This window comes from Dama dama, chromosome 20 (assembly GCF_033118175.1).
Source record: "Dama dama isolate Ldn47 chromosome 20, ASM3311817v1, whole genome shotgun sequence".
NCBI classification, from domain to species: domain Eukaryota; kingdom Metazoa; phylum Chordata; class Mammalia; order Artiodactyla; family Cervidae; genus Dama; species Dama dama.
The window spans coordinates 35,286,590-35,311,472 of NC_083700.1; the positions used below are offsets into that span (position 1 = coordinate 35,286,590).

The window sequence follows — 24,883 nt, forward strand, 5'->3', positions numbered from 1 at the left end:
TATCACCGAGCCACCATACCTTAATATTAAAAACCCTAACATGAACATATTTATGCAATTGGCTAAATGGTCTTATAAAAATAAACTTTAAATGTAGCAAGAAAGATAAAATGTTGCTAAGTGTTGAGGCTGGGTAATGGGTACAAGAAAGTTTATTTTTTCTACTTTGTGTATGTTAGAAAGGTCTCAAATGGCAAGTTAAAAAGATAAAAAATTTTACACAAACTTTAAAATTCACCTATGTCATAACCTTGAAAGTTACATTAACACTCTTACCTTTCCTTCTGTTGCTTTCTTTGTTGATGAAATTTCCTTCATAAGCTTGGGAATTTCCCTGTCAAATTATAAGAAATTATTTAAATTTCTAAAGTGTAATTCACAAAAATATCTTAAGATTAAAAAATGTACTATTAGTACTATGTAATTAGCATTTTTAAAAAAATATGGAACAAAAATTAAAAGAGGTTCACATACTCTAATACAACTGCAATATGGCGATGTCGAATTTTGACCCAGAGGTCATCATCTTCTTCAAGGACTGCCTCCTTTTCCTTCCCATCTGTCTTATATCTACAAGTAAGAGAAGTATGAAACTTTTGGATTATTTTGCACCTGATGAAGTAAAAGAAAAATTTTTATAAGTAACAATTTTAAGACACAGCTCAAGAAACTGAAGACTTTAGGAGGATAATGAATACCTACTCAAAACTAAGGCATATTGCTATCCATACAACAAAAATCAAAGTGCTATGCCCACCATGACCTTTTTACTTTCAATGTTATTTTTTGCTGTGATTATTAAAATCAAAGTGCTATGCCCACCATGACCTTTTTACTTTCAATGTTATTTTTTGCTGTGATTATTAGAGTTTTATCTCAGTATCTTAGAAACAAAAATTCAGTGTTCCACAGTCAACTTTAACAAGAGTGAATATATTAACAACTTGTATTCTAATTGCTCAAAACAATACTTTTGATGTACTAATAACCATCAACACAACTGTCAAACATCCATTAAGAAATGTTACTCCCCAATGAAGTCTATTAAGTACTGAAGGTGTTTCAGAGTTGGTACAAAATTCGCAAACATATATATTTATCTATTTCTATATTCTTTTTTTAATTAATTTTAAATGGAGAATAATTACAATATTGTGATGGTTTTTGCCATACATCAACATGAACTGGCCACAGGTATACATTTGTGCTCCCCATCCTGAATCCCCCTTCCACCTTCCTCCCCACCTTATTCCTCTGGGTTATCCCTGGGGACAGGCTTTGGGTGCCCTGCTTCATGCTTTGACCTTGCACTTGTCATCTGTTTATTTATTTTCCAAAAGCATTATTTTATTTTTTTTTCCATTTATTTTTATTCATTGGAGGCTAATTACTTTACAATATTCTTTCCTTACCCTATAGCCACATTTCCTTTAAAGAAATGGGAAAGGCAATGAGAAAAACTAATGCAGCCATTAAAAATTTTGACTGCTGTAATGAGTTCTACTGAACTGAGAGGCAATTAAAGAGGTTCAAGAAATCACTCAAAATGGATACTTAGAAATTTCTGCTCTGTATTATTTCCATTAAAAATCCTGATGGAGCACAATCCACAGGAAGTTCACGCTTCCATCTAGTCTGATCCCTAGACTTTCCTGATTCATAAGAAAAGGAGTATCTCTGATCTTTTTTGTTTTTAAATAAGTCTCTCCACTACCCTTAAAAAATTAAATCTTGCTTTCCTTGCCAGCAAATCTAGGGAGATGAATATTTTAAGTACTAGGTTAGAAATGTCTGAAAGTTAAAGTCAATAGACTGGAACCAAATCCTTTAGTGTCCATTATTTTAAGTCATTTCCAAATCTCTTGAGCAATGTTGGTTTAGAGACCTAAAGGATAAGAGAGGTAAATAACATCCTTTCTGAAAATTTGGAATAAACTGCTTACAACTACTTTTATACTAGAGAAATAGCTATGTCGCTCTGTCAGCTAACATTAATACAAATAACAAAGAAAAACTCAGAATTTGACTAGAATGCAAATAAAAATACAAGAGAAAATACAAAATTAGTTTAAACAATATTTGTTTTAAGAAAAAATATTAAATATAATTAGCACAAATTTTTTGATTTTTTAATCTATAAAAATTACTAAACATAAGATTTCAGAAAACTAATTTTCATTTTTATTACTTCAAAGCAGTAAATCTTGGCTGAAAAATGCCAATCTGGATTTTGAAATTATGATATCAAATAACATGTTATATATATGTGTATATATACTCAACTAACATGTTATATATATATGTATATACACAAATGATATACAAAGGTACAATAAAATGGTTCCTTAATAGAAAAATAATTTCATTTTTCATTTAACTATTTGATATTACTTTTAAAGTTAATATGCTTATATCAGAGTTAAATCAATAATAGGTACCAAACCGGTAAAACTGCTTCTCTTCTCAATAACCATTCTATATAGTTTTCTAGTATATAGTCTTCTAGTATTTTTAAATACACTATGGTGACAAGATGCACATTTACATACTTTTGGATGTCCAATTCAGAATAATCACATCCTAACCAATTTGAATATGTTTTCCACTTCAATAAATATAGTAGTGGGCCTGGTTTATTTACTGAAAAGTGCAATTCCAGCTGTTTAAAATCCATTTTTGTTGCAGACATAGTTAAGGGAGCAAATTTACCAAAAAAGCTTCAAAGCAGTTAAATTACCTATTAACCAAACTATGATTACTGGTGTAAGAGAAAGATAAAGCCTTGAATAAAAGAGGTTCTGGGGGCTTTAGATTTCTGTTGCCTGCATGAGTCATTAGATGCTAACATGCTATCCTGTTTGTATATGCCCTATGTATTCCCTTCAAGTTATACTTGCTTGTATGTATCATTCTCAATCGGCAGTAGATCGTATGCCATTGCCTGAAAGGTCAGTTCATGCACGACAGTGGACACAGGATCAAAGCCACGATCAATTATTATGAGCTGGGAATGAGTTTTACCCTGGAATAACAAGATAAAATTATCTTAAACTTCCATTTCTTTCTGTGAACACATTTTTAATATCTTAGAAAACAAAATCAGACTTATCCTAAGTTCTGCCACATTCTTAAACATGAAGTTATATTAAAAAAGAAAAATATGAGAGGCACAAGAGGGGAAGAAAGTAAGACTACAAAACCAAAGCTTTCATAATTAGATTAACAGGCTTACTTAATAATATGATATTGTGAAAATTCCTTTAAAAAAATAACATTTGGCTTGCACTAAATCTTATTTTCTTGGAATTCAGCTTCATAAACACTAAAACTGATCTAAGTTATGAAAGGAAGCTATTACCTGAGCTCTTTATGTTACACATTGCACTAAACTAAGCTTTCTAGTCCTCTGACACCATTTCTGTCAGTCTACTCAGACTCCTCACTCTCCAACCCAAGCCCAAATGCTGGAATTCCCCAGGTTCCAATCTTAGTCTTTGATTATGTTATCTTGATAAGATAATAGTACCTGTCATTTATTAAACTCCTATATGCGCCCAACATATGCTAATCTGTCTAATCCTCATATCAACCAACCAAAGTACGTATCATATGACCCATATTATATGAAAATACAACTCAGAGTAAATATGTCCAAGAACACAGAGTTGGCGATAAAAGGAAAAACTATGTTTATTAAATGTTTACTCAGCTGCAAGGATTATTCTAAAAACTTTTAATGTATTAATTCATTTAATCCTCTATATTATAAAATAGATATTCTCCTATTACCCCCATTTTATAGATAAAAAAACTTAACTTGCTGATTGATATATCCATGAATTAAATGGCAGAGCCAGGATCTGGACAAAGAACTTAATTCAAAACTGTTATCTTGCCCACTAAACCACATTGTCTATTAAGATTTCTACTACCATTTATATCAGTGATATCCAAATCAAAATTCTCAAATCAATACTGGAAAACAAATGAACAACAGTTTCTTTGGTTTATAAAGAAATAAGAAAGACTTTATGCATAACCATTATTTGTCTTTTATATGTTACCTTTATTAGGCTCTTTTCATCAATCTTGTAGTAGTTTTCAAGCTTTTTTTCAACAAGCTGAGCAAGCTTACTGGCATTATCTAGAGGTTTACTAGAAATGGAAAAGATATTCAAACTATCTTTCTTTCAAAACACACTTTACATTATCAAGCTGAATTCTAAAATTAAACCATAAATTTATTAATTTAAAAGATTTTATAAAAAAAGATTTTATAAGCATGGAGAAATTTATATAATAATACTAAACAAATACACAGCTATATCAATTTGTTTTGATTTTATCAATGTAAACCTTATCATATGTGCTTCAGATTTTTTTCATATGAAGGAAATATAAATAAAACTATAGTTTCTTTGTCCCCCTCCCCAGTCTTCACCTCTACTCCTAGCCACCCCTGCCCCAAAGCAACTACTACCATAATTTGATGTATATTCTTCCTATCATTACAATTATACATATATTTACTGTTTTATATATATTTTAACAGTATATGTTTTTACTGTCATATATGTTTGAGATCTATGTTGACACACACATCAAAAAATATTTACTCATTTTAGTTCTATATAGTATTCCATCATATGATTATACTGGATTTACACATTCATCCCCTAAAGATGGACATTTAAGTCATTCTCAATTTTATACTATTGCAAACAACATGGAAACAAATATCTTTATACATAAATCTCCATGTAAATGTTTCTCTAGGTATACTATTTCTAAAAGTAGAATTGCAGGTCATATAGTATGTACGTTTTCAACTTTTCTACCATATTACTCTCCAAATTACTTGACCAATTATCTCTCCCATTTCTTTTTTTTTTTTTTTATTTATCATGTACATATAATTTTATTTACTCATTCAAATATTTTCTTAGGACAAATTCTTTTTTTTTTTTTGGGTTTTGTCATACATTGATATGAATCAGCCATAGATTTACACGTATTCCCCATCCCGATCCCTGCTCCCACCTCCCTCTCCACCCGATTCCTCTGGGTCTTCCCAGTGCACCAGGCCCGAGCACTTGTCTCATGCATCCCACCTGGGCTGGCGATCTGTTTCACCATAGATAGTATACATGCTGTTCTTCTGAAATATCCCACCCTCACCTTCTCCCACAGAGTTCAAAAGTCTGTTCTGTATTTCTGTGTCTCTTTTTCTGTTTTGCATCTAGGGTTATCGTTGCCATCTTTCTAAATTCCATATATATGTGTTAGTATGCTGTAATGTTCTTTATCTTTCTGGCTTACTTCACTCTGTATAAGGGGCTCCAGTTTCATCCATCTCATTAGGACTGATTCAAATGAATTCTTTTTAACGGCTGAGTAATATTCCATGGTGTATATGTACCACAGCTTCCTTATCCATTCATCTGCTGATGGGCATCTAGGTTGCTTCCATGTCCTGGCTATTATAAACAGTGCAGCGATGAACATTGGGGTGCACGTGTCTCTTTCAGATCTGGTTTCCTCAATGTGTATGCCCATAAGTGGGATTGCTGGGTCATATGGCAGTTCTATTTCCAGTTTTTTAAGAAATCTCCACACTGTTTTCCATAGCGGTTGTACTAGTTTGCATTCCCACCAACAGTGTAAGAGGGTTCCCTTTTCTCCACACCCTCTCCAGCATTTATTGCTTGTAGACTTTTGGATAGCAGCCATCCTGACTGGCGTGTAATGGTACCTCATTGTGGTTTTGATTTGCATTTCTCTGATAATGAGTGATGTTGAGCATCTTTTCATGTGTTTGTTAGCCATCTGTATGTCTTCTTTGGAGAAATGTCTTAGTTCTTTGGCCCATTTTTTGATTGGGTCATTTATTTTTCTGGAATTGAGCTGCAGGAGTTGCTTGTATATTTTTGAGATTAATCCTTAGTCTGTTTCTTCATTTGCTATTATTTTCTCCCAATCTGAGGGCTGTCTTTTCACCTTACTTATAGTTTCCTTTGTAGTGCAAAAGCTTTTAAGTTTCATTAGGTCCCATTTGTTTAGTTTTGCTTTTATTTCCAATATTCTGGGAGGTGGGTCATAGAGGATCTTGCTGTGATTTATGTCGGTATCTCTCCCATTTCTATGAGATTTCCCTATATACTAATATTTAGTCAACTTTCCAATAAAGTTGTTTGTATAAAATCATATATCACTATCTTCTAAAATGATAAAACCATACTCTAAATTGTAACTTTAAGACCAGTGACATTAGTGTAACTTCTGAATCTATAAAGAAAACGATGGAAAAGACTCTTCAATTAGCACACCAACCTCAAAAATGGAGGAACTCTTTGTAAAGGCTTCAAAATGTTAAAGGACCTTTAGATTTTATACTTCAAAAGTAAATAAAGCAGCAACTATACAGGATAATTTATTATACATTATGCCTTAAAATATTTTCAAAAGGAAATAATTTCATGTTAGAATTACACTTGAAAAGTTCATAAGGCATAAAAGAATACTTTGCAAAAGAATAGGATAGGATTTTAAAAGCCTGGATTATTATTTAACTATCACAATAACTGGCAAGCTTATTAAATTATAAACTGGCTACAGTTATCCCTCAGGAGGGCTTCTCTGGTGGCTCAGTGGTAAAGAATCCACCTATAATGCAGGAGACCTGGGTTTGATCCCTGGATTGGGAAGATCCCCTGGAGAAGGAAATGGCAACCCACTCCAGTATTCTTGCCTAGAGAATCCCAAGAAGAGAGGAGCCTGGCAGGCTACCATCCATGGGGTTGCAAGAGCTGGACAAGACTTAGTACTAAAGCACCACCAACATCACAGGTGGTTGGTTCCAGGACCTCACTCAGATATGAAAATCCATTGATGCTCAAGTCTCGTATATAAAATGGTATAGAATTTGCATATAACCCATACACATACCCCATATACTTAAAAATCATCTCTAGATTACTTACAACACTAATATAATGTAATGCTATGTAAAGTCATAAATACTATGTAAATAGTTGTCTGCATGTAGCAAATTCAAGTTTTGCTTTTGGGGACTTCCTAGAATTTTTTTTTACATTTTTAATACACAATTGGTTGAATTTGAGGATGCCAAACTTATGGATACAGGATAGTGGACTATATTACATATTCATTTCCCTGAACATAGCCAAACACCAAGAGCAGAAGCTTGAACAGAGACTGAACTCTAGCAAAAGATAAACCACTTAGTTCAGAATGTAATTAGCACAGCACCTATAAGAAAAAGAATGTTTCTAACACTCGTGGTATGAGTAAAGAGCTTGTTTGGTCACATCTGAATTAAGGAGACTTACAATATTTCTTCTAAGTAATTAAGAAAACTTTTTAAATGGTTAAGGATAATGAAACTTAAATATAAAGCATTATATGAATTTGAAATTGAACAATTACGCCAACTACCTCAACAAATGTCAGTGTTTAAAGAACTTTTTAAAACAGAGACAAGTTATATTACTTATTATTAGTAGTAACAGTAGTACAGTGTATTTTCTTCTACCCTTTCATTAGTGCCATGCACTATTTTGAGTGCTTTATAGATATTAACTCATAATGCTAAAAACAACTTTATGAGGTGATTACTATTATTTTTCCCATTTCATATACAAAGAAATTGAGGGCAGAAGAATCACACAGCCAGTAAACAGCAGAGATTAAAATCCAAGCTGTTTGGCTATACAGAACAACATGAAAGTCTAAGAACATAATATTGAGCAAAGCCAGAAATAAAAAATGCCATGACCCCATATATATACCAAGTTCAATAACAGGCAAAACTGAAATACGTGTTAGAAGTCAGAATAATAGTTACTTCTGAGGAGGAGGCAGTGGGTGATGACTAGAAGGGATCATAAGCGGGGCCTCTGAGATGCTGTTAGTATTCTATCTCTTGACCTGCGTGAAGTTAGATGTCTATGTTCACTTTGGAATGATTTATCAAGCCACATAAATATAATTTATGCATTTTATAGTAAACTTTACTTTTAATAATGAGCAAATAAATAAAGGTACGTAGTACTAAAGTCAAACATTAACTTTTAAAAAACCCCCCAAATCTATTTAAAATGGCCACTGGAATTAGATACCATAGATATTTAGACACTATAACCAGTATCCAGATACTATGAATATTTCAATTTAGTGGAAATTTAATGAAACATTAAATGTAAGACAATATTCCCCACAGGACAACAAAGACATTCTAAGCATTCCTTAAACTCATGAAAAATATTCATGTAAATCATACCAAATTTAAGCTCTGAAATTCAGTAACAGAGGCTATCAGTTACTCTGAAATTTAAGCCTTAAACTTTAAATCTCCTATATACAGAGCATAATGCTATAAAGAAAATAAATTCTGCAAACCAACACACAAAAACACGGAGACATGACCTCTATATCAACGAGCAAACAGACATCATAACATATAAAGACATCATTGAGTGCCTTACCTTTTATATCTTACTCCAGGATTTTCATCCAGGGTAGCACATACTGTAACTATCTGCTCAGCCATTGCTTCCATGATGGTATCTTTTCCATTTGCATTACTTGGGTCTGGACTGTAACAGTAATAGAATGCATCTGGTACATCAAGAGTATATACCTAAGTTAGGCCAAAAAAGTCACACTGTCAATTCAGAAATATGATTAAAAATATGTATCAAGAAAAGCATAGTTATTCCTTGGGACTCTACAAAATACATGTACTAACCATGCTGTTTCCTGAAACAACTGTGTCTTTACCTTAATTAAATCTCATTTTCTCTGTCATCTTGATTTCATTCCTTTTCTCACTCTCCTTTCCTGCTTAATCTACCTCTCTCCTTCAGTTCTTGTTTTATATATAGATTGTACTGTTGGGTTTTCTCTACCTGTGCAGCAGATAAAGGGATCTGAGGTAGTCAAAGAAAAACAGAAACCTAATACTTGGCAAGAAGAAATAAAGCCAAAGTTGGTCTACATATCTGACATACTTTAAAATCTCAACCCATCAGAGAATAACCTAGAAATTTTCCAAAGTTAATATGTATCTTCAATTCCTTAGCTTATATTCTTGATATTAAGAGTATAAATTTCTCTCCTTAAAGTAGAAAAACACTTCCCCAAAAAACACAGCATTGTGCCAGACATAGTACTGGTCTTAGTATACATACAGTGAAATCTCACATTTTTCAACTAACAAAAGCATTTATCTACATTCAAAGAATTGGATTAGAGATTTACTATTGTGTTATTTGATGAATACAAAAGAAAAGTCTCTCTAATTGGAGGTGAGAGTTTCACATTCAATTAATTTTGTTTTTAAATAATGATAGTAATCCCTCTTAGTCTAATGTGTTGAGTATAAAAGTAGACATGTAATAAATAATATAGGCTAATAAATTATGGATAAACTTCCCTGCATTTCCTTTCACACAAAGTAATACATTTCTCTGAACATAACCTATCACTACCAGTAGGAGCCTGAACATGGACTGAGGTTCAGCTAAAGCTAATATGCTGTTCAGGTCTGTCCTGCTCAAAGTCTTAGCTGCCATAACTGCCGACAAGCACCCTACAGCTGGACTGTGGCTTTCTCACAATATTCTACCCCACTGCAGTAGAAAATATCTGTTCAAAAATATTTATTGCCCTTCCTGACAGGGCCTCTCCTTATGGGAATATACTTCCCACTCATGGATATCAGGCTATCTATGGTCATTGGAACGTGAACAGAAGTGATATGTGCCTACTTCCCTACTTCCCTGCAGAAGCTTTAAAAGCCATTGTACGGCTCCACCATTTCTCTTTTCTTTCTACTATGTCCCAGAGAAGAGTTAACTCCACTCCTTCAGCTTACATCCCAGAATGAAGAGGATATAAAGCAAAGACCTAGTCAAACCACAGTGGACAATAACATGAATGAGAAATAAACTTTGTTGTTGTGAAACACAGATTTGGAGATTTGTTACCACATCTTAAATTAATCTAAGTTATTATCTAATACTCCAATGAACCAAGTAGAACTCTGGAGCTGGTTTTCTTTCTACACTCACATCTTCCCTTTCCTTCACTCTCCTCCCCCTCCTTTCCATCACCATGGTGTGTTCCTTTAGACTATTACTAAATGCTTTCTTCATCTCCATGACCCACAACCAGTTCCTTAAATAAAGGAATTCTCCATTACCCCCACTCACAACTTCCATTTACTTTTCTTGCTAAATTATAGCTAGCTTAGATCTATTTCTATCTAGACACAATCTAGCACCTTCTCCACTAACTATACCAGACTTTCTGTACTCCCTAAGGTCCACTGTAAGCAAACTTTCTTATATTAATGCTTTCCATCTAATTGCCCTAATTTATATGTGATAGTATTAATTAAACCCTTTGAAAGGGAAAGAGTTTTCTTTAATCCCTTTGACTCAGATTTAGGAGAAGTCAACCACTTTTCTCTCCATGCAACTTCTAAATATGTTTAATGTACAACTTCTCTTCTTTGGAAGACTATCATATCTGACTTTACCAATTTCTCTTCAATGATCTCCCAACTTCTACTTTTCCTTAAAGACTTTGGTACTCTTCTATATCTGCCCATTTTCTGCCATCATTCTTGATGGAACCTGGTGCCTCCTACAACTTGGTCCCAAACTACCTACAGACTTATATATCATACCATCACCCCTAATAATCCATAATCCTGTTGCTTTCTTGCACTTTTCTGCTTCTGTACCTCTGCACTTAGGCTTTTCTCACTTTCTAGAGTATTAAACTAAACTTACATAATATATTAAAGGAAAAAATCTTAAAGTAACCTTTGGAAAACAGTTTAATGTTAAGCAGATATCTAAAGATTTTATGATTTTGATTACAGCCTTTGTCAAAAACAGCAATAGCGTAAAAGAAAAATTCATTATCCAGGACCTTTTTATTTCTTAAAATATCAACTTTATGGTTCTAAGAAATAGTAAACTATTCCAATTCTACAAAATGTTAGAATCCAAACACAAAGAACAGAGCTAAACAATACACTAGCTGTGTGATTAGGGCAAGTTACTTAACCACTTTGATTTCTCCATCTTTAAAATGGAGACAGAATTACCATCTATTCATAGGGCTACTGTGAAGATTACATGAATATATTTATGTAAAGCATTTAGGAAAGCATCTGACAGAGAAAGTTCTATGTGTTTGCAATTATTACTATTATTAATTGAAGGCTCATTAACTATTCCAAAGGCAAATCAAATCTATGAGAATCCTTCATTTTATAAATTAAAATAAATGATAGCTTATATAATGTTGTGTAAAAAGTTTACTAAAGAATTTTGTTTTAATATCACAAATGGTTACAGAATATAAACATTTTTCTTTGGAGTCATTTAACAAAGATTATGCTCAAAATCTTTTGATTTCATAATCTAATAGGGCTGTACATCTTGACACACACAGGACTTAGGGATGTGATATTTAAGTCCACTTTTACTATTAATGCTATATTCCAATTTAGTACTCATGTTCCTCCCTTCATCAGAGTAAATGCTTATTTGTGGATTGTTTAAAATTCACCAAATACACAACATACAAAATATCGTTAGGATAAGTCTTTCTAGCAAATAAGTTCATAAAACTGCATTTTAAAATCATTATTACAAGGATCAAGCAAGGAGAATGGGCAGCTTGTGCTTAGAATAAAATCCTTTTATTTTTAATTTTAGTTTATAATAATCCAAAATAAAAGGAGTTTTATTCTAAGCACAAGCAGCCCATTCTCCTTGCTTGACCCTTGTAACAAGCCTTTCAATGCTCAAAAAAATTTTTTTAATAAAAAATTTAAAAAATAAAAGTAGAAAGTACCTGAGATTCAAGTGGAATGAAGGAAATATTTATTTCTTTACATCTTCTTACCGACTTGGAGCAAGAAGCCTTAATTTTGTTAAAGAGACTGTCAGGGCAAACTGAGAGGATGAAAAAAATCAAAGTATATAACTGCATTTAAATTTTCATTCTTTTGAATAAGTCATTCCAACATCCAAAAATATTTATTTTTATATATAATTACTGACTTTCACAAAGTAATTTACTATGAGGATAGAGATAATATGTAAAATACTGCTTTTCACTTTATACAACAGATGAATTCTAGTAATGAGCACTGTAACAGAAATTCCATTTTCCCCATTCATATCCACCATAACCTAAGATGTATTTCCTTACAGAGCTGGTAACAGCAAGCTAAAGCAAGCTAAAATTGTCAGGAAGGAAAATCAAGTCCAAACTAAGGACTTAATAAATTTTTGAAGGACTTTCAGAGCTTCTTAGGAATTTATACTTTTCTATATCTGCCACTAAGTGTAGCCACACCATACAAATTTTTCATCTTTCCTTGCATTATAGGGCCTTCTTCAATGTGAGGAAATTCTAAGCCTCCAAACTAGTAAGTTCTGTACGCTAGAGCTGTCTTCCCCTTGCCCCTGCCTTTTACCTAACTGCTTATAGTTTCACTAACTCCAGGTTGGAGCATCAACCATGGGCTTCTACTATCTTTTAACACAATGTTCTTTAATTTCAAGATTCCTTAAATTAAATGAGGCTTCACACATTAAAGTTTATCAATTCCATAAACATGATTTCTGTGTAACAAGGTTATTTAAATGGCAAATACTTATGATACGGCATTTTCTAAAATGCAAACTGCTGCTAGGTATGAGATAAATAATAATTTACAGGAAAAATAATCTAGAAAGCTGCTTTTTATGTGAATGTACAGCATAGAAAAAGAAATATGATAGATTTTCTCCCTACTGTTAGCAAACAGATGGCAGTTTCTTCACTGCATCTCCGAAAGGGTCTTATAATATACTTTATTATACAGTCAAATCCCCAGTTGTAACTTTGATTTAAAGAATTCTCACTGTTATTGGAACAGAATTTGAGGGATAGCTCTCTCCATCAAACCCCTCTCCCCTGGATACCAGCAAAAATGACCATCTTTTGAAACTAGTTTGGAATGATTTAATTTTCTATCACCTTATCATGAATTAGGATAGAAATAATCTTACAGTTTTAGATTCTTTCTAACCTAACTAGAATGAACAATAAATAGAAAGTTACTATTATTAAAATTAGCATAATAAATATTTCATAATTAGTAGGATTTGAAATGAAGCAGTAATTTTACAAAGCTACTTACAGTCAGTGAAGTAGATATACGCGGCTTTATATTTGTTCTCTGATTTACCTCTAAAATCACGTAAAAAACAGTCTACAGACTGAAAAAAGATTGGACATTAATATACATTTTATCAAGTACTAATTTAAACATGCTACTTTTGAAATAATTAAGATTATTTTGATAATAAAGTAAAACCTTAAATGTCAAAAGTGTAACTTACAAACTGATTTTTTAAGATGCTATGTTATCTAGCCATTTATAGGGAGAAACATAATAAGTAGTATGGTAAGATGTATGAACAGAGAGTGCTCGTTTGGTGATGAGGAGACCTAAGAATGGTCAAGGGACTAAGAAGCTGAAGCAACATAGAAGATAAGACTACTGGAAGAAAATGAATGTACTGGGAAGTATTACCTACACAGATAATGTATTACCTACATCGAGACTATTACTGGAGGAGACTGCCAGTGAGCTAAGAGCTAAAGTTGTCAAGAGGGATTAGAATGAAACACTAAAAGGTTAGCACACTGCAAAGAGTATCTGCCTCTTGGCTGGTAGTTTTCAAAATACAACAGTCTGAAAACAATTTGTTTGTTTAAAAACAAACAATTTAATCTTCTCATCCATCTGTTCCTTTTTGTCTCCCTGCAACTCCTACAACCAGTATATTTCTGTTCAGTTCAGTTCAGTTGCTCAGTCGTGTCCGATTCTTTGCGACCCCATAAATCACAGGACACCAGGCCTCCCTGTCCATCACCAACTCCCGGAGTTTACTCAAACTCATGTCCATCAAGACGGTAATACCATCCAGTCATCTTATCCTCTGTAGACCCCTTCTCCTCCGCCCCCAATCCCTCCCAGCATCAGGGTCTTTTCCAATGAGTCAACTCTTCGCATGAGGTGGCCAAAGTACGAGCTTCAGCTTCAACATCAGTCCTTCCAATGAACACCCAGGACAGATCTCCTTCACGATGGACTGGTTGGATCTCCTTGCAGTCCAAGGGACTCTCAAGAGTATTCTCCAACACCACGGTTCAAAAGCATCAATCCTTCGGCGCTCTGCTTTCTTCACAGTACAACTCTCACAACCATACATGACCACTGGAAAAACCATAGCCTTGACAAGATGGACCTTTGTTGGCAAAGTAATGTCTCTGCTTTTTAATATGCTATCTAGGTTGGTCATAACTTTCCCTCCAAGGAGTAAGCGTCTTTTAATTTCATGGCTGCAATCACCATTTGCAGTGATTTTGGAGCCCAAAAAAATGAAGTCTGACACTGCTTCCACTGTTTCCCCATCTTTTTCCCATCAAGTGATGGGACCAGATGCCATGATCTTAGTTTTCTGAATGTTGAGCTTTAAGCCAATCTTTTCACTCTCCTCTTTCACTTCCATCAAAAGGCTTTTCAGTTCCTCTTCACTTTCTGCCATAAGGGTGGTGTCATCTGCATATCTGAGGTTATTGATATTTTTTCCGGCAATCTTGATTCCAGCTTGTGCTTCATCCAGCCCAGTGTTTCTCATGATGTACTCTGCATATAAGTTAAATAAGCAGGGTGACAATATACAGCCTTGTCTTACTCCTTTTCCTATTTGGAACCAGTCTGTTGTTCCATATCCAGTTTTAGCTGTTACTTCCTGACCTGCATATAGGTTTCTCAAGAGGTGGGTCAGGTGGTCTGGTATTCCCATCTCTTTCAGAATTTTCCATAGTTCCTTATGATCCACACAGTCAAAGGCTTTGGCATAGTCAATAAAGCATAAATAGATGTTTTTCTGGAACTCTCTTGCTTTTTCGATGATCCAGTGGATATTGGCAATTTGATCTTTGGTTCCTCTGCCTTTTCTAAAACCAGCTTGAACATCTGGAATTCATGGTTCACATACTGCTGAAGCCTGGCTTGGAGAATTTTGAGCATTACTTTACTAGCCTGTGAGATGAGTGCAATTGTGTGGTAGTTTGAGCATTCTTTGGCATTGCCTTTGGAATTGGAATGAAAACTGACCTTTTCCAGTCCTGTGGCCACTGCTGAGTTTTCCAAATTTGCTGGCATATTGTGTGCAGCACTTTCACAGCATCATCTTTCAGGATTTGAAATAGCTCAACTGGAATTCCATCACATCCACTAGCTTTGTTCGTAGTGATGCTTTATAAGGCCCACTTGACTTCACATTCCAGGATGTCTGGCTCTAGGTGAGTGATCACACCATCGTGATTATCTGGGTCGTGAAGATCTTTTTTGTACAGTTCTTCTGTATATTCTTGCCACCTCTTCTTAATATCTTCTGCTTCTGCTAGGTCCATATCATTTCTGTCCTTTATCGAACCCATCTTTGAATGAAATGTTCCCTTGGTATCTCTAATTTTCTTGAAGAGATCTCTAGTCTTTCCCATTCTGTTGTTTTCCTCTATTTCTTTGCACTGATCGCTGAGTAAGGCTTTCTTATCTCTCCTTGCTATTCTTTGAAACTCTGCATTCAAATGGGAATATCTTTCCTTTTCTCCTTTGCTTTTCAGTTCTCTTCTTTTCACAGCTATTTGTAAGGCCTCCTCAGACAGCCATTTTGCCTTTTTGCATTTCTTTTCCATGAGGATGGTCTTGATCCCTGTCTCCTATACAATGTCACGAACCTCCATCCATAGTTCATCAGGCACTCTATCAGATCTAATCCCTTAAATCTATTTCTCACTTCCACTGGATAGTCACAAGGGATTTGATTTAGGTCATACCTGAATGGTCTAGTGGTTTTCCCTACTTTCTTCAATTGAAGTCTGAATTTTGCAATAAGGAGTTCATGATCTGAGCCAGAGTCAGCTCCCGGTCTTGTTTTTGCTGACTGTATAGAGCTTCTCCATCTTTGGCTGCAAAGGATATAATCAATCTGATCTCAGTGTTGACCATCTGGTGATGTCCATGTGTAGAGTCTTCTCTTGTGTTGTTGGAAGAGGGTGTTTGCCATGACCAGTGCATTCTCTTGGCAAAACTCTGTTAGCCTCTGCCCTGCTTCATTCCGTACTCCAAGGCCAAATTTGCCTGTTACTCCAGGTGTTTCATGACTTCCTACTTTTGCATTCCAGTCCCCTATAATGAAAAGGACATCTTTTTTGGGTGTTAGTTCTAAAAGGTCTTGTCGGTCTTCATAGAAACCATTCAACTTCAGCTTCTTCAGCATTACTGGTTGGGGCATAGACTTGGATTACTGTGATATTGAATGGTTTGCCTTGGAAATGAACAGAGATCATTCTGTCGTTTTTGAGATTGCATCCAAGTACTGCATTTTGGACTCTTTGTTGACCATGATGCCTACTCCATTTCTTCTAAGGGATTCCTGCCCACAGTAGTAGATATTAACATATTTACTAGTAGATATTAACATATTTACTACTAACATAGTAATGGACAGTAACATATTTCTGTTAGAGCTCATTAATCTACCCTGCAAGTCTCTTATCTTCCCCACCATGATTTCCATGATTTTTTTTTTGCTTTGAGATACTTCATTTTTATCTTCCAGACTATCAATTAAAATTTCCATAGTGATTATCCTCCTCTACAGTTAACTACTTAACTCAGAAAATATACTTCAGAGCTTCAGAAAGTTTTTACATGTTACACCAGACTCTTCTTAAGTGTACTATTTTCTGTTTAGATTATCATCCTTCCTTCCAAGCTCTTGTATTTTGCTATATGTATCCTTTTCTCATTCTTACTAAACCTTCTCTCTCTGGTCACTTGACCCACTTAGATGTGTGGTTGCTTCTATATCAGCTCAGCTAACGCTTAGGTTTAGCTGTTGGAGTATCCTAAAGAGAGGCAGTACCATAAGAAGGTAAACAGGTTTCTCCTCCTAAGGGCTGTGAGTATAAAAGAAAACAAACCACCCATCTGACCTTTCCCCTAGGGTTCACAGATCTCTTATAACCAAAACTCTTCCTAAAATCTGTCATTTCATGACCCTTGTCTGAGAACTCTCTGAAGCTAGTCTCCAGATGCCTGCCCAGCCCCTGAGGAAGGAAATCTCATACCAAGTTTCTCTACAAGTGCCCAAAGAGTCCAAGGTCTCACATGCATCCATAGGTCTATAGGACCCAAAAGTGAATTGATTCGGGATAGGAAGAGAAACCAGAATTGGTTGTGGGAGATAAAGGAGTCACATTTAGATATCATTTTCTCTGAATTCTTTGATCCTTTCCTGAAAATTTTATTTTGTATCCTGCTTTCTGTCACTTACATTAAAAATGAACATTGACATAGATCATTAAAATTTTCTAGAAATCTCATTTTCAATGGTCACAAGATCTTTCCTACCATTATGTATTAACACTAAGAATTTCTCTGGATTTTAGGAACTTAGTTTAACCATTTACTGATTTTTTTTTAACAATAAATTTCATGACTCAGAACGTTTTAAGGTTCTTGATATGGCAAATTATTTTCCAAAAAGGTTGTATTAATCTATACTCCCACTAGCAGTATATAGTAGTTTCTGCTTGATTATCCATTGATAATGCATATTGAGAGCTAGAATATGATACATAGGTAAGACAGATAAATAAATAAATGTCTAAATATACACCCACACTTTTTTAATCTCTCTGCCAATTTAGTAGGTGAAAATGGTACTTTTGACTTTCATTTTTTTCTGAGCATAAATTTTCGTATAAAATTGTATTACAGATAAGATACAAAATGTCATTAAAATCTACCAGCAGCCAACATGTATAGATTACATAGTAAATATTTGGGTTTTTCCCTACTGTCTGCTAGAGTTAGAAGAAATGAAAGTGGAATTGTAAAATTAACATTTTTATTCTAAGAAAAAGCCAAAGGATGTGCTGGAAAATGCACTCTCAGATACTATACAGAATAAATGAATCCGATATTTATATGACTCTAAAAGCTTGACTTTAAGTATGAATTAAATCATGGTTAGATTATAAATTTAAAAATTCCTTTCCCATAAAAAAATACATACATTCATATATATGCATATATGTGTGTATACAGATACATATGTGTATGCTATAGGGAAGTAACTAATATTAATGAAAGATTAATCCAAGACTATTTCTTTTACATACATTCCGTTTCTCCTAAAATCATGGTTGACTAGAAACTACATGAGTAACAAATTACTGAAAGAAACTTAATTTTTTTGAAACTCTATTGTTTTATACAAATAAATTCTGCTTTCACATGGGGGAGAAAGGAATTCTTTCACATATATTCCCATTGAGAAGAATACAAATAAAACAACCTTCTAATTCAGAAAGACTTTCTTACACAAACTAGTTTATAACACTACCTGTCTAATAAAGGACATTTTATTACTTTAAATTTCCTAAGAGAAAATTCCATCTATGGTGAAAGTTTTGAAGAACATACTGTTTAGATTCAAATCACTCACCTTTGATGTTGGAGAGATAAAATAAAGAGCTTTCATTTGTCTGACAGGTTCTCGATTTTTATAAATATTCTCCACAACTAAAAAAAAAAAGTCCAAAATATAAACAAAGAATTATATTTGACTTGGAGTCTCAGTTTTCACATTACAAATTATGGTATTTAATATCTGTCTTTAAAAGGCTACTATGAAGAGCAAATTTAAATAAATGAGCTAAACGATGATGAGTTATGGATGATAACATGATTATGACTATTACAAGATATTGATACTTTCCCCAAAAGGTAAGAGAAATTAAAATCTTATTAACACAATCCTGCCTGGTGGAAGACAGCAACCGTGGCAGTGTTATTTTTCATAACCCCACACTAAAGCTGATTTAAATTTGCAATTGCCTCATTTCTAGGTAATAAAGAGAAGCTTAAAAAGTCAGTATTACACGCTTGGAAGTAAGCACAAAAGTTGATTTTATGACATAAATCTTACTATCCATTTAAAAACAAAACATGAAAACCACAAACATCAGTCAAAATACTGAAGTAAACTTACTGCATCAATATATAAAACTATAACAAATACATAACAATAAAAAATTTGAAGAACAAACTCAGCAAGGCAACTGACTTAGTCTTGGTTAGGGGTGCTTAATTACATGTCTCAGCTGAGGGGAAAAATCCTGACTTACAGAGGTTATTCTGAAGATTCACAAAGAAAAGAGTGTCCATAATAATTATTATAGCTACAGTTACTAAAAAAAAAAGACATAATCCCCTGAGAAACACAATTACTAACTAAAATTTATTAATACTTTAAACTCTCCCTATCATAATAAAAAAAAAAGTTTTTTATGGTGAGTATTTGAAACACTTACCAGTTATACCCTCTGCTAGAAGATCTGTCATTTTGCAACATGATGCCAAAAGCTTAGTGGTAAATTCATCTAGAAGCATTATCTTAAAATGAATATAAATTAAGAAATAGTTTAAGCATTTAACTGACAAGAATTCACAAAAGACAGAATTTAATGCATTAAACATACTCAAATTCATAGTCTTTTTATAACATAAAATTAAAATATCAGGAGAGTAAACAAAATTATCTCAACTCATTTAACTTTCATGATTTAGAAATTTATTTCCTCAATATATGGACATACAATATTATACATAAGTAAGCAATATTTTCACTTTGAAGCAGAATTTGTTCACTTTAAATGCATCTTATGCTGAACATCAAATTTTCTTAAAATCATAAAATGCTGCTTGTGGTGGAATAATTGTTCTAGGCACTGTTCTAAGCACTTTACATGAATAAATTCATTTAATATTTACAAATACTCTATGACATACTACCATCCCTACTTTATAAAGAAACAGAGGCATAGAGACATCAAGTAATTTGCTCAAGAAGCCACAGCTAATAGGAGGTAAAGCTGGGATTTGAAGGCAAACACTATGGTTCTAACCCTGTACTTTTATATAAGTGTAATAAGTAAAATATGTATAAGTCCCCAATAAAGGTTTCTAGCATTATGCAAATTCTATGTGAATATGTAAATTCTACCTTCCATTCGCCTTCTTTCTTACAGTCATCAAACACTGTTGCTTTTATCTCTGAAAAGAAAAAGAGAACTATTTAGGAATCTTAATAAATAGAATAAACTACTCAAAATGTCCAAGATGGCTGGGAAATATCACTTGGAATTGCTCAGCTTCATAAAAAGTACATATACACGAGTAAAAATCCAGTTTTCTTTAATACTGAACCTATATGGTACATTTAAACTGTAATATATTTTAACTTTTTGAGACTAAAAATATTATTAAAAAAGCTAATATATTTAATTACTGTCCTTTACAGCATTGGACTCTAGTTTCACCACCAGACACATCCACAATTGAGTGCTGTTTCCACTTTGGCCTAGCCACTTCATTCTCTCTGGTGCATGTAGGCTCAGTCACTCAGTTGCATCTGATTCTTTGAGACCCCATGGACTATAGCCCACAAGGCTCTTTTGTCCATGGGATTTTCCTGGCAAGAATACTAGAGTGTGTTGCCATTTCTTCCTCCAGAAGACCATGTTTTGTCAGAATTCTCACCATGACCTGCCCATCTTGGGTGGCCTTGCACAGCATGGCTCATAGCTTCACTGAGTTATGTAAGCCCCTTCACCAAGACAAGGCTGCGATCCATGAAGGCGATACATGAACCGAGAAATTCCAGATGTTCAAGCTGGGTTTCAAAGAGGCAGGGGAACAAGAGATCAAATTGTCTCTGTTTACTGAATCATGGAGAAAGCAAGGGAGTTCCAGGAAAATATTTAATTCTGCTTCATTCACTAGGCTAATACCTTTGACTGTGTGGATCACAACAAATGGAAAAATTCTTAAAGAGATGGGAATACCAGACCACCTGACCTGCCTCCTGAGAAATCTGTATGTGAGTCAAGAAGCAACAGTTACAATCGGACACGGAACAACTGGTTCAAAACGGGGAAAGGAGTATGACAAGGCTGTATACCATGATCCTGCTTATTTAACTTATATGCATAGTACATCATGCGAAATGCCAGGCTGGATGAATCACAAGATGGAACCAAGATTGCTGGGAGAAGTATTAACAACCTCAGATATACAGATAATACCACTCTAATGGCAGAGAGTGAAGAGGAACTAAAGAGCCTCTTGATGAGGGTGAAAGAGGAGAATGAAAAAGCTGGCTTAAAACTCAACATTCAAAAAACTAGTATCAGGGCATCCAGTCGCATCACTTCATGGCAAATAGAAAGGGAAAAAGTGGAAGCAAGGACACATTTTATTTTCTTGGGCTCCGAAATCACTGTGGACGGTGACCACAGCCACGAAATGAAAAGACACTCCTTGGAAGGAAAGCTATGATAAACTTGAGACAGCGTATTAAAAAGCAAAGACATCACTTTGCCAACAAAGGTCCATATAGTCAAAGCTATGGTTTTTCCAGTATTGGATGTGAGAGTTGGACCATAAAGAACACTGAGTGCCAAAGAATTGATGCTTTCAAATTGTGGTGCTAAAGAATCATCTTGAGAGTCCCTTGGACTGCAAGGAGATCAAACCAGTCAGTCTTAAAGGAAATCAACTATGAATATTCATTGTAAGTACTGTTGTTGAAGCTCCAATATTTTGGCCACCTGATGTGGAAAGCAAACTCACTGGAAAAAGTCCTGATGCAGAGAAAGACTGAAGGAAAAATGAGAAGGGGGCAGCAGAGGAAGTGATGGTTAGATAGCATCACTGACACAATAGACAAGAATTTGAGCAAACTCTGGGAGTCAGCAGAGGACAAAGGAGCCTAGAGTGCTGCAGTCCATGAGGTTGCAAAGAGCCAGACACAACTTAGCAAGTAATCAACAATAATATTTAATTATATAAACACATCTGGAAAAAATTTCTGAAAGTATTATTTGACTTGGTTTTCCCAACTCTACTTAAATCCTAAGTAAACAAGATGGAAAAAAAACCTGCAGGAAAATCCCTAACCAGTTCATTACTAAATTACATCTGACAAATGAAACCAGGTAAGTAAGTTTCTTCCTGATTTATTTCATTACAATTTTTGAAAATGTGTTACAGCATTCAGTTCAGTCCCTCAGTTGTGCCTGACTCTGCGACCCCATGGACTATAGCACGCCAGGCTTTCCTGTCCATCACAAACTCCTGGAGCTTGCTCAAATTCAAGTCCATTGAATCGGTGATGGCATCCAACCGTCTCATCCTCTGCCATTCCCTTCTCCTTCTGCCTTCAATCTTTCCCAGCATCAGGGTCTTTTCCAATGAATCAGTTCTTCCCATCAGGTGGCCAAAGTATTGGAGTTTCAGCTTTGGCATCAGTCATTCCAATAAATATTCAGGACTGATTTCCTATTTAGGATGGACTGGTTTGACCTCCTTGCAGTCCAAGGGACTCTCAAGAGTCTTCTCCGACACCACAGTATGAAAGCATCAATTCTTCAGTGCTCAGCTTTCTTTATAGTCCAATTCTCACATCCATACGTGACTACTGGAAAAACCATAGCTTTGACTAGATGGACCTTTGTCAGCAAAGTAATGTTTCTGCTTTTTAATATGCTGTCTAGGTTGGTTACAGCTTTTCTTTCAAGGAGCAAGTGTCCTTTAATTTCATGGCTGCACTCACCATCTGCAGTGATTTTGGAGCCCAAGAAAATAGTCCGTCACTGTTTCCATTGCTTTCCCATCTATTTGCATGAAGTGATGGGACCAGATGCCATGATCTTCACTTTCTGAATGTTGAGTTTTAAGCCAGCTTTTTCACTCTCCTTTCACCTTTATCAAGAGGCTCTTTAGTTCTTCTTCACTTTCTGCCGTAAGGGTGATGTCATCTGCGTATCTGAGTTTATTGATATTTCTCTGGGCCAGAAACTGGAGTGGGTAGCCCTTCCCTTCTCCAGAGGATCTTTCCAACCCAGGGATGGAACCCAGGCATCCCACATTGCAGGTTTATTCTTCACCAGCGGAGCCACCAGGAAAGCCCAAGAATACGGGAGTGGGTAGCCTATCCCTTCTTCAGCGGATCTTCCTGACCTAGGAATCAAACCGCCTGCATTGCAGGCAGATTCTTTACCAACTGAGCTATCAGGGAAGCCCAAGAAAGATAGTTCTGTCTTGTGATCCCATGAACTGTAGCCTACCAGGCTCTTCTGTTCATGGGATGCTCCAGGCAAGAATACTGGAGTGGGCTGCCATTTCCTTCTCCAGGGGAACTTCCCGACCCAGGACTGAATCCAGGTCTCCTGAATCACAGGCAGATGCTTTACTGACTGAGTTACACAGAAAGTCCAACGTTACAGCATTAAGATACAAATATTCAGATTTATAATGAATAAATATTAGCAATGTGTTCCTTGCAATGATTTTCAAAATTAATCTAAAAATATATTTTTAAAACAGTATACAAAGGCAATCCACATAAATACATGTTATTCTACTTGGTAAGACAAAAATTTCCCATATTTAATATTTTATTAATTTGCAATTAACTTTGAAAACTGTAGTAAAATTAAATATAAATTATAGCAACTAGTGTTTTTATTAATTATTGATAATGAGATATTTATACAATGCATTTCTATTTAATTTATATTTGTTTCACTTCATACTTTTGGAAATTTACCATGAAGTTTTTGGCATCATGTTAAAAATGACATGTCCAAGTAGAGGGTATATTTGATAAGGGTTACTGATATTCATCATAAGAATTGTGACTTTAAAGGTTTTACTGTGTTTGGGAAGGTTTGAAAGTGTTAAGAGTATTAGTTAAGGGGCTTTTATATGTTTGCCGAGACTATGAAGTTATATGAGATTTAGAGCAAAAGCCTGAAGTATTTAACCATAATTTAAGCCTAAAGCAGTATTTTCTAGTATTCTACAGGCAAAGACGAAGAATTTTCTTAAGCAGCACTGAGACACTGAAACATTATGGTACTTCCCTATCTAAGCTTGCTTTATTCCTGGATACCTAAAACAAATAGAAAATCATAGACATTTTGCTTATTTTTGCCAAAGTTGTGTCTTTCTCTTAAGAAATGAATGCTTATGGGACTTATGATGGAGCAGACTGAACAGCTCCCCAGCAGAAATCATTCTAGTCTTTTAAACCTTGGAAATGGCATTGTTTTATATGGCAGAAACTAATCATGTGTGGTTTACTGATGAGCACTGGAAATGTGGCTCGCCTGAACTGGGATGTCCTGCAAGTATAAAATACATACCAGATTTCAAAGACTTAGTAAAAAAAAAACCAGGAATCCAATATATTATTATTTTATTTGATTAGACATTTAAATGGTAACATTTTGGATATATCGGGTTAAACAAAATATATTTTAAAAATTAATTTCACCTGTTTAACTTTTTTTTTTTGGCTATCAGAAAATTTTAAGTAACACATGTGGCTTGCTTTTTATTTCTAACTATATAGTACCACCTTAGAATCTGAGGATACCAAGCCAGTAAGTGCTAGCATCTCAAAAATAAATGATGAAGAGATAACTAGTATGTGGACAGAGATTAGGGGAATCCATGAAAAGTGATTTGGTTACAGGTAAGATGTGTTTGAAGTAGTCCAAGGAAATCATATCAACTAATATTACAGAATTAAAAAGGTATTTCCTCTAATTATTAATGGAAATTATTTAACCTTATAATCCATTTCTCTAGCACCCTAAATTAGGATACATCCCAAGATTCAATTCTCTTACTTTTGCTCTG

At 34.5% G+C, this 24,883-nt stretch overlaps 1 protein-coding gene across 1 annotated transcript in view; it reads right to left on the minus strand.

The window, feature by feature from the left end:
- STXBP3 (syntaxin binding protein 3) overlaps positions 1-24,883 on the minus strand; it is a 54,980-nt gene that overhangs the window by 20,232 nt on the left and 9,865 nt on the right. The window contains exons 2-11 of the mRNA XM_061121255.1: positions 20,181-20,230; positions 19,489-19,570; positions 18,621-18,697; positions 13,229-13,307; positions 11,893-11,993; positions 8,505-8,659; positions 4,065-4,155; positions 2,898-3,022; positions 475-570; positions 277-334 (exon numbers count right to left, since the gene is read on the minus strand). Coding sequence (XP_060977238.1) covers positions 277-334; positions 475-570; positions 2,898-3,022; positions 4,065-4,155; positions 8,505-8,659; positions 11,893-11,993; positions 13,229-13,307; positions 18,621-18,697; positions 19,489-19,570; positions 20,181-20,230 — 914 coding nt within the window. The remainder of the gene's footprint in view (positions 1-276; positions 335-474; positions 571-2,897; positions 3,023-4,064; positions 4,156-8,504; positions 8,660-11,892; positions 11,994-13,228; positions 13,308-18,620; positions 18,698-19,488; positions 19,571-20,180; positions 20,231-24,883) is intronic.